This window comes from Chelonia mydas, chromosome 3 (assembly GCF_015237465.2).
Source record: "Chelonia mydas isolate rCheMyd1 chromosome 3, rCheMyd1.pri.v2, whole genome shotgun sequence".
Classification (NCBI taxonomy): Eukaryota; Metazoa; Chordata; order Testudines; family Cheloniidae; genus Chelonia; species Chelonia mydas.
The window spans coordinates 71,139,753-71,152,405 of record NC_057851.1 but is presented as its reverse complement, the minus strand read 5'-3'; the positions used below and the strand labels follow the sequence as shown (position 1 = coordinate 71,152,405).

The 12,653-nt window shown below is 39.9% G+C and overlaps 1 protein-coding gene across 7 annotated transcripts in view; it reads right to left on the bottom strand.

Annotated features, from left to right (window-relative positions):
• The window catches only part of KLHL32 (kelch like family member 32), a 207,072-nt gene that overhangs the window by 16,950 nt on the left and 177,469 nt on the right, over positions 1 to 12,653 (bottom strand). For 3 of the 7 annotated variants that reach the window (XM_043542675.1, XM_043542677.1, XM_043542676.1), the window contains 3 exons: positions 10,821 to 11,013; positions 7,574 to 7,668; positions 2,071 to 2,805 (listed from right to left, as the gene is read on the bottom strand). In XM_043542675.1, the coding sequence (XP_043398610.1) occupies positions 2,644 to 2,805; positions 7,574 to 7,668; positions 10,821 to 11,013 (450 nt within the window). In that variant the 3' untranslated portion in view covers positions 2,071 to 2,643. Of the gene's footprint in view, positions 1 to 2,070; positions 2,806 to 7,573; positions 7,669 to 10,820; positions 11,014 to 12,653 lie in introns of those variants that run through there. The other 4 variants (XR_006289497.1, XM_043542678.1, XR_006289498.1 and 1 more) reach the window with 3 other exon arrangements.

Here is a 12,653-nt window from a genome sequence, read left to right as displayed (position 1 = left end):
TCTGTGATTGCTGGAGCAGAATCCTGACACTAATTGAAACATAGGCTATGTTCTCTGGCTCTGGAACTCTAAGACTAATGTAATGCAGTTGCACAGCTGTTTAAAACTGCTATTCACCAGGATAGACAATTGATGATTACAACCAGAGCAGTAAAAGTGTCGAATGACCAGAGCAAATGTGATAACTTTTTCTTGCCATATACTCTCCTGCCTGTCGGTCCTTGAACTGTACGGCACATGCAGCTTTGCATAAGGAAACTAATGCCACTCCAAGTTCTAGAAACTTTCTACACAGCCTGCTGCCATGGGTAAACGGGCAGTTAAAAAAATGGTAATCCTCTGTCCTTCTGAAAGAAACCTTTTAACTATAACTTCACAGCTGTGGCTAGCCGACCATATGGGGGACTGGTGAGTGGACTGGGGTTTACAAAAATTAAAATACCAAAACAAGATGTGTAAATGCAGAAAATATCCTGGGAACTTTTGTCTGTCTCAGTGCTTTACAAACTTCAATAAGTTCTCCCAACACCAGTGAAATGGGTAGTAGTATATACACCTTTTCTAGATGGGGGAAATCAGACTGGAGGTTGATGACTCATTCATATGCAGAACCAGTATCAGAACCTGGGGGCCCTGACTCTCAGACTCCTGCTCCCATCACTTAGACCATGCTCCCTAGAGAATAAAACGATGCTACTGGAAAATACAAACAACTCAGTCCTGGAAATTCCAAATACAAAGCAAGGCATAGACCCCACACACTATGTAGGGAGATTACTTTCTAAAGTCAGAGTAAGTTTTCAAGAATTCCTGTTCCATATGGAGAAACTAAGAAATGCCTCTGGATGCTGATCTGCAGGAAACCAGAGAAAAGCAAAATAAAAAATTCAGTGACCTTCGAGACCCATGAGCCATGCAGTTGGGGGGAAAAATATCTTGATCTAAACTTCTTCACAGCTGAGTCTTCATGGAAAGAAAGTATTATCAGTGCTCAGATAATCATTCCCAGTGACAAATATGCAGTTAGATCTCTTCTACCCTGTCTACTTTTAAGTTATCTAGGACAATTGACAAAACAATTTTTGATACAAAATCTATGCTGACACATTGAAAAGGTGAAGTTTCAACTCCAAGAAGAAGAATCAGATGGGATAAGTAGAACTTCCTTTTATCACTAACAGTAGCCCTGAAAAGAGTTACCATCTGTATGATCAAATTTATTTGACTCAGTAACAGCTCTCGTTGGACTAAGAGCAAAATGCTCCTCTCCAAAAATGCACTGGGTATTCCTTGATACTATTCTGGACTTGAAATTACCATGAATAGCAACAGGAATTCTATGTTCTGAGATCTGTTCAAATATTATGGTGGTGTGGGATCTATAAGTACATAGATCAGAGAAATGCATTGTGGCCGTAGGTCATCAACCGAGAGGTTTAATAGTATTCTTCTTGGTTAATATTTACGAACACCCATGTTGTCACATATTTGCAAATAAATGGCAAAAACATCAAAAAAAAGGGCAGGGGTCACAATAGCCAGAGAAAACCAGAATATAATGGTTTGGTTTTATTATTATAAATTGTACATATGCCTGGAGTATTGCATGGAGACACTATATAAATTGAAAGAATAAATAAAATATTGACTTTATTATACACCGATTTAGCCTCTGGAAGCCAGTGATTTGTGGTACCATATGTTGGACAAAATGAGACTGTTCATTGAGAATTGTAAATATGGTAACCCTTTACAAACTGGCTACTAAAAATATGAAGTAAATGGTGCATTTTAATTATATAGTAAAGAGGTTATTTCCAATCATTAAAAGATTGCTGGTATCAGGAAGAATTGATCATCTGATAGAAGATAACATTTAAAAGTAGACCTTGGTAAATAAAGATAATTTTGTATATCAATTTCTTTGACAAGTAGGTTCAGTACAGTGTTGTACAGTAATAGCCACTGAAACTTCAGTGTATTCTGTATTCGGATGAGATGCAAAAAATCAGTTTCCTGGTAGATGCCCATAATACATTTAAAGGGGAAAGAGGTTTGATTGTTGTTTTACTTTATTATGCTTCACGCTATCTAAATTTCCAATAAAGTTTTCTTAAATGAGAAACTTCAGTGGTGAAGAAGTTGGGAACTGAAGGTCAATGCATTTATCCTTTTTGCCACAGGTACCTTGGAAGTTGAATAATTTAGCATAATAGAATATTGTCCTTGTTAAGCTTATAAACATTGTATTATATTGTCTTTGAACAGGGCCACTGGCCATCCATTTAATGTGCAGACCCCAAGGAACAACAGGCCAGGCAGGATGCTGGGTGCACTCAGAATGCCTTTCAAAGATGTATAAAGAATTTAAATAGAGGCAGGTAACAAGCTGTCACCCACAGAAAATGGCAAACAGGTTGGTATGAAGTGTATGTTCTTAATTTGGGCCAGAGAGAAATTGCAGACTGAGGTGTGGAGCCTTTAGTGAAAAAAATGTTCATTTTTTTGCCTATTGTTATTTGACTTTAAGACAAATGTGTAGAAGATAAAGAAGCATTTCATGCTTAATTGATCCAAATGTGAAATTGCTGTATGCAGCGCTTTTCCCCCCCTTTTGTTTTTATGGATGGTGCATTCTTTTTCTCACATAGTGCCAATCCTGTGGTGAGGCACTTGTAAAGTCTGGAGGTTCGGGCATGTGAAATAGGGAGCTGGAAGGAAGCATGCTGCTATTCCATTAGAAGCAAAAGGAAGTGTAGGCCCGTAGAATACTTCTTCTTTCCCTTCCTTGCTAATATCCAGCACCTGCAGGACCAAAATGCTGAAAATAATATTTCAAGGATCACAGAAGAAATAGGCAACAAATTTGCTGGCATATATTGTATACACTTATTAATCCCAAGGAAATGCAGTTTCAGCCCAATGGCTTTTATTTAGGGATCAAGTGATGTATTAATGTCCATATCACCCAAATCTTATCCTAACCGTCACTTAATAGCAAATGGTAAAATTTGATCCCACTTACTAGCTCTACACTTGCATGGTTGCACATGTAGAACTCTGCACTGAAACACTAAACCATTACTACGAAATATGAATCATTTATCAAACTGGTATTTAGAGGAGCGAGGGAACTCAGGGCCAGCTGAATGAGAGAGTAAATGAAGACATCCAGAGAAAAGTGCTTTTCTTCAGAAAGAGGGAACAGCATGCTGAATTTGAAAATAGAAGGGCTTATAGTGCTGGTTAAAGCTAGGCAGCATGCCAGCAACTGAGAGCATATGTAGTCAACACTTACAGCTCTGCCAAAGCACTTTCTCATTTGTTATATTTTTTTCTTCTAGGCCCGGGTCTCTCTTGGGCAGACTGCCAGTTCTGAGATGGTTCTGTGATGTGGGGAAACGTCCACGCAAAAGCAGGACCCAAAATGCATTTTCACTTCCCATGAAGTAGTATTTAAACAGAGATGAAATAATACTCAAAAGGTCCCACAGATTATAAACAAGTGTTTTTGTTAGTACGTTTCCCAACTTAATATTGTGCTGTTTGTTACATTTTGTGCCCTGTACAGTGTTCCTATCCAAGCCATTGTGAATTAATTTTCCATTTACAATTGACCAAGTAAATTATGTTACCCCACTCAACTTGTCATCACTGATGGTTCTACAACTGGGGCTCTGCATCACTCAGAAAAATGAAAATAAGTCACCTAAAGCCCAGAGGTAAGTATATACAGAGCCCTGTGCGGATACAAATTTATATCCATGTATGTGGATATCTGCAGATATAAATCAGTATCCGTGGAACCGCAGGGCTCTCCTGGGAACCACAGCTGAGAAAGCAGCAGAACTTGGGGCTGCCACTCCCAGGAGCCAGTGCTGGCAGCTCTTCCAGCACAGCTATACTGCCCGCAGCCCTGCCCCCAGCTCTGCCCCCATCCCTTCCACGCAACTGTCCGGGGGCGTGCACACCGCTTGAACACAAGAGCGCGACCAGGGACAGCTGCTGATGAGCCTGGTGCCTGCCCCAGTGGGCAGGACTGGGGGCAGTACAGCTGTGCCAGAGGAGCGGCGGCCCCACATTCTGCTCCCTTCGCCGCTGTGGTTCCTGGGAGAGCCCTGCGGTTCCGCAGATATAAATTTGTATCCACACAGGGCTCTAAGTGAGAAAGAGAGAGAGACAGTGTGTGTGTGTGTGTGTGTGTGTGTGTGTGTGTGTGAAATGACCTTACTAGATGTCGGGGAATAGAAAATTACATAGAAGCAACAAGGGAGAAAACAGTGGGGGAACTGCTCGACATTTTAGATGTCTATACACAAATACAAGGAATATGGGGAAGACCTGGAAGTATTAGTACATAAGAAATTACATCTTAAGTGGCATCACTGAAACTTGGTGGGATAAATCGTGTGACTAGAATACTGAGGGGTATAGCTTCTTCACAAAGGACAGGCAGGGGAAAAAGGGAGGAGGTGTTGCATTATACATCAAGAATATATACACTTGTTCTGAGATCCAGAAGGAGGTGACTGGCAGACCAGCTGAATGTCTCTGGGTGAAGATAAAAGTATATGTGGGAAATCAGGGGCAACATCATGTAGGAGTCTACTGTCAGGAAGAGGTAGATAAGGAATTTCTAGTAAAAATAACATAAATATCCAAAACAAGACTTAGTAGTAATGTGGGATTTTAACTATCCAGCCATCTATTGGAAAAGTAGTATTGCAAAACAAAATGTCCAGTAAAGTTCTTCAAATGTATTAGGGACAGTATTGTTTCTGAAGATGAAGAAAATAACAAGGTGAGTAACAGGGAGGAATTGAGGCAAATCTGAAGGTGGAAGGCAATTTGGATGAAAGTAATCGTGCAATTACAGATTTAATGATTATAGGGAAAGGAAGGAGTGGGAGCAGCAGAATAAAGATATTGGACTCCACCAAACTTAAAACATAGGGAAATATATGGGAAGAAAATGTAAGGGAACAAGTTGTTTAGGAGAACTGGCAGTTTCTCAGAGACAATATTAAAGGTGCAGCAGCAAACTATTCTGAGGAGAAGGAAAGATAGGGAGAATAGTAAGATGCTGATACGGCTCCATCAAGAGCTCTTTAATGATCTGCAGATTAAAAAGGAATCCTACAAAAAGTGGAAACAGCGACAAATTGCTAAGGATCAGTCCAAAACAATAGCACAAGCAGGTAGGGACAAAATCAGAAAGGCTAAGAAACAAAATATGTTACACCTAGCACAGGACATCAAAGGCAATAAGAAGAGGTTCTATAAATACATAAGAGCAAGAGAAAGGTTGAAGGAAAATGTAGTTCCACTACTTAGCATAGGAGAACTATTAACAGATGACCTCAAGAAGGTGGAGGTGTTTAATATCTGTTTAGTTTCAGTCTTTCTTAAAAGATAATGGTGACTGAATACTCAACACAAATAAAATTAACAAGGTGAAAGGAATACAAGCCAAAATAGGGAAAGAACAGGTTGAAGAATATTTTGATAAGTTTGATGTATTCACTTCAACAGATCCTGACAAAAATCACCCTTAGGTACATAAGGAACTAGCCGAACGAATGGTTAGCGATTATCTTTAAGAACGTGTAGAGGACAAGTGAGGTCCCAGAGGACTGGAGAAGGGCAAACATAGCACTAAACTTTAAAAAAAAGGAACAAAGAGGACTCAAAGAATTACAGACCAGTCGGCCTAACTTCACTACCCGGAAAGATACTGGAATAAACTATTAATCAATTTGTAAGCATCTAGAGGATAATAAGGTGATAAGTAATGGCCAACATGGATTTGTGAAGAACAAATTTTGCCAGTCCAATCTACTTTCCTTCTTTGACAGGGTTATTGGCCCAGGGGCCAGGATGTTATAAACATCATGTATTTTGATTTTGACACAGTCCCACCTGACATTCTCATAAGTAGAGAATTGTGGTCTAGATGAAATTACTATAAGGTGGGTGCAAAACTGGTAGAAAGAACGTACTAAAAGAGTAATTAACAATGCTTCACTGTCAAACTGTGAGGATGTATTTAGTAGAGTCCCACAGAGGCCTGTCCTGGGTGTGGTACTATTTAATATTTTCATAAATTACTTGAATGGAGAGTACACTTATAAAATTTGTGGATAACACCAAGCTGGGAGGGTTGGCAGACAGTATTAGAATTCAAAATGATCTTTATAAATTGGATAATTGGTCCAAAATCAACAAGATGAAATTCAATAAAGGGGAGTTCAAAGTACTACGCTTAAGAAGGAAAAATCAAATGAAATACAAAGGGGGAATAACTGGCTAAGCAGTAATATTTCTAAAAAAGGATCTGGGAGTTCTTGGATGAGCCAACAATGTGATGCAGTTGTGAAAAAAGTTAATATCATTTCAGGGTGTGTTAACAGGAGAGTAGTATGACACGAGGCATGTTATGTAAGACATGGAAAGTAACCATCCTGGTCTGCTCAGCACTGGTGAGGCCTCAGCTGGAGTACTGTGTCCAGTTCTGGGTGCCACATTTTAGAAAAGATGTGGACAATTTGGAGAGTCAAGAGGAGAGCAACAAATGGCAAAAGGTTTAGAATAACTGGGCATGTTTAGTTTTGAGGAAAGAAGACAGAGGGTCCTGATAATAAGTTTCAAATGCATTACGGGCTGTTATAAAGAGGATGGTGATCAGTGTCCCCATGTCCACTGAAGGTGGGACAAGAAGTAATGGGCTTAATCTGGAGCAAGGGCAATTTCAGTTAGATATTAGGAAAGCTTTCTAACTATAAGGATAGTTAAGTACTGGAATAGGCTTCCAAAAGAGATGGGATCTCCATCACTGGAGGTTTTTAAAAACAGTTTAGACAAACACCTGTCTGGGATGGTCTAGGTATACTTGGTCCTGCCTAGATGATGTCCTAAGGTTCCTTCCAGCCCTATATTTCTGTGATTCTATAATCCCACTTTCACAGGTTATTTACAGCTTTGGGGATCTATGAAAGGCCAAGGATCAAGAGGGCAGTTGCTGTTATGATGGACTCTAGAGCAGCAGAAGACTTTACTGGAGAACCTAGTACCAATGGCAAAGCTCTTAGCGGAACTTTAAAACATGCTCCAAAGTAATGAACACATGCACAACTAAGGCAGGTTGCGGTGTTCCAGCCCAAATTTTGACCTAGATCAATTACTGGTTATTTCTGGCCTCTTTATGGAAAATGAGAGGGCTGAAAAATTAATAGGACATTCCCCCTTCATTTAGACACTTTAAGTGTCATGGCACCTGGTAATATGCAAGTGCTTTTTTTTTTTTTACCCAAATTTTGTCAAGAGAGGAATTGCCCAATCTATAGTCCCAGAAAATTTTATGCAGAAGTATTAAATCTAATTGCTAACCTGGAAATCTGTTAATATTCACAACATTTCCCAGGTATGTTTTAGAGATTCAGTAACTGCATAAGAATCATCCCTAATCTCTTTCTCTCGCCACTTCAAATAAATTTTGCTTTTTGATAACAGCTATGCAAAAAGGACCCTTGCAGAAACATTTGAAGAGACTTCAAAAGAAACCTAAATCTCTCACCTGGATACATGCCAAAGGCTCATTTGTCCAAATAGAATAGCCGCCAACTAAATATATTCTTCCATTGTGGACAGCAACGCCAGATTCATTCTGACCTAAAGCAAAAAGGAAATCGAAAGCACTTGCATCTTTTAATTAATTCTGTTAGCATCAAAAGTTAGAGATTTTGTTCATGAGATACACATAGATTTGCTGTAACATGACAGTTTCAGAACTACCAATTCCTGGAAGTTAAAGTGGAGAGAAGGGCTTATCATGTACTATCCCCAGGAATGCAATTTGAGTGCTATCCTGAAGGACAGAGATGATGCCAAAAACCACACACTGCAAGCCAGGTTAGTAACACTTGAATAGGGAACAGACTGCACAGTTTAAAGTGTATTAAAGAAAAGTATATTTTATAAACATTCTTTTCAGTAGTGTAAGAAATAGTAGATACCAATACATCTCTGAAAGAGGAATTAAGCCTCTTGTGCATGTATCTACAACTATACGCGCGTGTGTGTGTGTATTACATATGTTTAATATAAACATACTACTCTAATAAGATACACTGTTAGACCAATGAAGCCAAACTGGCACCTGTGCAGACCTCTTGAATTTTATGGGGTTAGATGGGTATAGCTAAAAGCAGAAGTTGTTCCTATTTTAAATAGGAAAAGCTTGTTTAAGGAATCTGCGCATTTTAATGACATTCTAGAAAAATGTAAACACTGTTTAAAACTCTGTGTCCCATCACCAAGCACAGCTCTAAGTGGAATCCTTAGTGGCAATCTCAACAGAAAGGCTGAGCACTGAAGGCACAGAGCGGAAAAAGTACCCCCATCCTTGGAACCATTCCTTCAACGTCAGGTTTGAAGCACAGGCCCTGCTACTGATCCCATTGACTTCAGAGGTGCTCAGGCACATCCAAAGTGAGGAAGCCCGCATTGCCACTGCTTCTGTTGTGCTGCCTATTCTGTGCAAAAACAAAGTGGTTCTTTGCCAGAGGCTGTCAATCCTGCACCTTTAAAAGCATTGAAGGGGGAGAGAAGGATGGAAAGGAAACTTAATTTAAAACAAAGTTTAGTCCCTCCCCTCTTTTACCAGTTCCAGGTATCTATCGATATCAGAGAACACCTGTCAAGGTTCCTTCCCCACTCTGAACTCTAGGGTACAGATGTGGGGACCTGCATGAAAACCTCCTAAGCTTACTTTTACCAGCTTAGGTTAAAACTTCCCCAAGGTACAAATTAATTTTACCCTTTGCCCTTGGATTTCCACTACCACCACCAAACTTTATCTGGGTTCCTGAAAAAACATAGTTTAGACACGTCTTTCCCCCCAAAATCCTCCCAACCCTTGCACCCCACTTCCTGGGGAAGGTTTGGTAAAAATCCTCACCAATTTGCATAGGTGACCACAGACCCAAACCCTTGGATCTTAGAACAATGAAAAAAGCATTCAGTTTTCTTACAAGAAGACTTTTAATAGAAGTAAAGGAATCACCTCTGTAAAATCAGGATGGTAGATTACAGGGTAATTAGATTCAAAACATAGAGAATCCCTCTAGGCAAAACTTTAAGTTACAAAAAAGACACACATAGAATATTCATTCTATTCAGCACAGCTATTTTCTCAGCCATTTAAAGAAATCATGATCTAACACATACCTAGCTAGATTACTTACTAAGTTCTAAGACTCCATTCCTGTTCTGTCTCCGGCAAAAGCATCACACAGACAGACACAGACCCTTTGTTTTTCTCCCCGCTCCCAGCTTTTGAAAGTATCTTGTCTCCTCATTGGTCATTTTGGTCAGGTGCCAGCGAGGTTACCTTTAGCTTCTTAACCCTTTACAGGTGAGAAGATTTTTCCTCTGGCCAGGAGGGATTTTAAAGGGGTTTACCCTTCCCTTTATATTTATGACAAAACCCTTTCACTCAATTAAGTCTAGCATTTTGATTCCCTGACTCAGCCACCAAACAGCCAGACATGTGTATTATCTATGTCTTTGCATCCAGAACTAGTAACTTCAAAGCGATACTTAAAAGAATGATGTTGACATCAGGCTGGGCCTTAAAGCAACCTAGGAATCCCTGAAGATGGGATTTGGTGACCATTGTGTATTACTCCCTTCCCTCAAATTAACCAACTCCGCAAACTCCTTGTTCTCGCTGCTGCTCAGCCTTTAGCTCCTGAATCCTTTGCTTCATTTGCTGGGCTGCATCAAGAAAGTGGTTGTGGTGCCTATACAAAGGATTCTGAGCAACAACCAAGCAAGATTCTAGGACGCTTACAGCTGACTGAGCAGATGCAAGAACCAGCATTTGGGCGGACAGAAACTCTGCGGCTGAAGGAACAGTTGTTCAAGTCAGGCCAATGATTGAATGACCTCAGCATTCCTGCAGTAAGGTTCTGGAGATGCCTCTTTCAATGCGGCTCCCTAGGCAGCTGCCACTGGTTTACTCCTGGGACACATTACTTGCCTGGCATAATGTTGGGCTGTATCTCCCTGCTGCTTATACTCAATAGTATTTCTGAGAGGCACATCACACAGTCATGATGCTAGGTAATGTGTGTGACAGAAGTAAATGAGGTGCACTGCTTTGCTAGCTGTTACTGCAATGATCCCTCAAGCTACTCAAGAGGAAGTTTGCAAATCCAGCAGCCATCAATGCTAATCTACTCATCTCTGATTTGATTTAGTTCTAATAAATAAACTCCTTTCTGGCATCCTGTTAAGACACTATTATGTAGTAATAAGTATGGGACAGTTATGCATCTCCATAAATACTCTGAACACCACCACCACCACCACCAGCAGACCCTATAAAACTACACTTTCATGGAGTGCAAGGTATAGTTGAATTGCCTTTGTGTACTCAAAAAAGTGAGATATTTCCATTGGTGCAATTAAGCACCTAGTGAAAGGGGAAATAAGATTTAATCATTTTATTATTTTGATTGTTTAATTAAACCCCTTTTAGTTGCATCGTTTTGAAAATGTAGCCTGCAATGCTCCAAAAGAACACTCTTCTTAAATGTTTTCTGGCTGATTTTCTTCTCTCTTAGAGCAGCAAGGCAATGGCTCCTGTTGACTTCAATGGGTTTGCATCGGTTCCTAAATCAGGAGTGATTCCACTGAAGTCAGTGGAGGTCCACCTTTGTAAAAGTGCTGTAACGGAGGAGAATTAGGCTCCTGAAACAAAACAAAACAAAACCCTCCCACAAATTGCTTTCATTGTACATTTCATGAAAAAGACTTGCCTGTCAACATGTTGAAGCTGCAGCGCGTCCATTGGTCGGTGTCTATGTTATAAGAATCTATGTGGCGTACAAGAATCCGATCATTATTGTAGTCTAAATCATTCCCGCCTAAAACATAAAGCCTCCTTTGGACAGCCGCCATGGAATGGTACACTCTCCTCTGTAACATGGGGCTTCGGCTTATCCACTTATTCTAGAAATGTAAACAAAGAAAAACTGGTCTCAGGCTCAGCAGTCCTTGGAGACTTGCAAGTGCTATGAGTGTCACATATCCCTCTTACTAGCCACAAATCTTGTGTAAATATATTGCTAAATTTGAATGTTACTTAGAACAGCTGGTCAATTGATTGGACTCCAACACCCACACCATAGCTGGTAATCTTTGTAGTTCTATATTTTGATATTTATCTTTTGGGAGAATTCAGAGGTTCTTTAGAATTCTTCCCACTTCTTTAGAATGTAGCCATGTGGTAAATGTTGTCTTTGGTTATACTTCAGGCATTGTTGGTTTGACAGGATAAGAGGACAGATGGAAGACACAACCAAATGTTGATTTCTTAAGTGTAACTGAAACATGAAAATAGTGATGTGACAGGAGCACAGGTGAGCCAGGGACTCTTCTCCCATGGATACAACACAGTATTTCCACCATCCCCCAACATTCACTTTTTCATCTAATCTCCCTTGATCCTTTATTTAGAATATATTGAAAAAAATCTTCTTTCATGACATATGGTGAATCTGAGTTACTCATGGACAGATTTTAATCAAGGGATAGATTCCAAGCAAGAGTGTAGATTACAATTATAATTTTCATCTGGTGCAATATAATATTAAAATAAGTGTATCTGTGCTGAAAAAGTCATGAGAACATTTCTGAAAGACTAAAGGTTTCAGACGTTGCTCTCTCCTGTCACGGTTAAAAAAAAATAGAACGCGGTGCTGACGTGCTTCAGTAAGAAAGTATTAGATCTCTCCTCTGTAAATCGCACTGAAACCTGGAACAGGGAGCTATATCAGGGCTGGAAGAGGGTTTTTTCCCCCCTTCATTCAGAAACTTATTTGGTTTTTATCTTTAGGAAGCAAAGGAACAGGAAAAAAAAATCTCATAGCATCTTATTTGTGCATTCCATGTTGTTTTCTTTATCCCTCCGTATTTTGATTGAATCATTTATATAAGAAAAATGGTTTTGAATATTTATTAACCAGGAAGGAGGCACTGCAGGAGTTTTACTACTTTTTTAAGGGTAAAAAGATATGAAACTTTAGGAGTCAGAAAACAACTGCTCCAGCTACCTTGAACAGTCAAACAACCTGCTACAAAAGGTCTAATTTATTAGTGGGGGAAGTTAGAACAATTAGTCTGTGGGGTAATTCCTTATATTAAATACCCTGTAACTTGGTAACTCAATAGCCTCTGACAGTGGCCTCCACAGTATATAGCTATTCATTACAATATATAATATTTGAATATTAGGAATTAATTTTTGCATTAGCAGTCCAGTCCCTTGACACAAGACTATAGACACCATCTGCTTTGCAAAGCCTGCCTGCATCCCCTGATTATATCTTTAGCTTCCTCCACTGCAGTGCCTGCCAGGTGAGCCGCCAAGCACTGCAAAGGCAAAGAAACAGAGGGGCCTGGTGGGGTCATTCCTAATAAGCCAGCGTGTGAATACTAATCAGTGGTGGGGAAGCAGAGGTCACCCCAGCCTGCTTGTTGGCAGGTAGCTGTGTGCTCTGTGGCAGATGGCAGGCATTATCGACTCTCCACAAAGGCCTAGCACAGAAACAAGCACTACTGCTGAATGATAGAGTTATTGAGATTCTGTG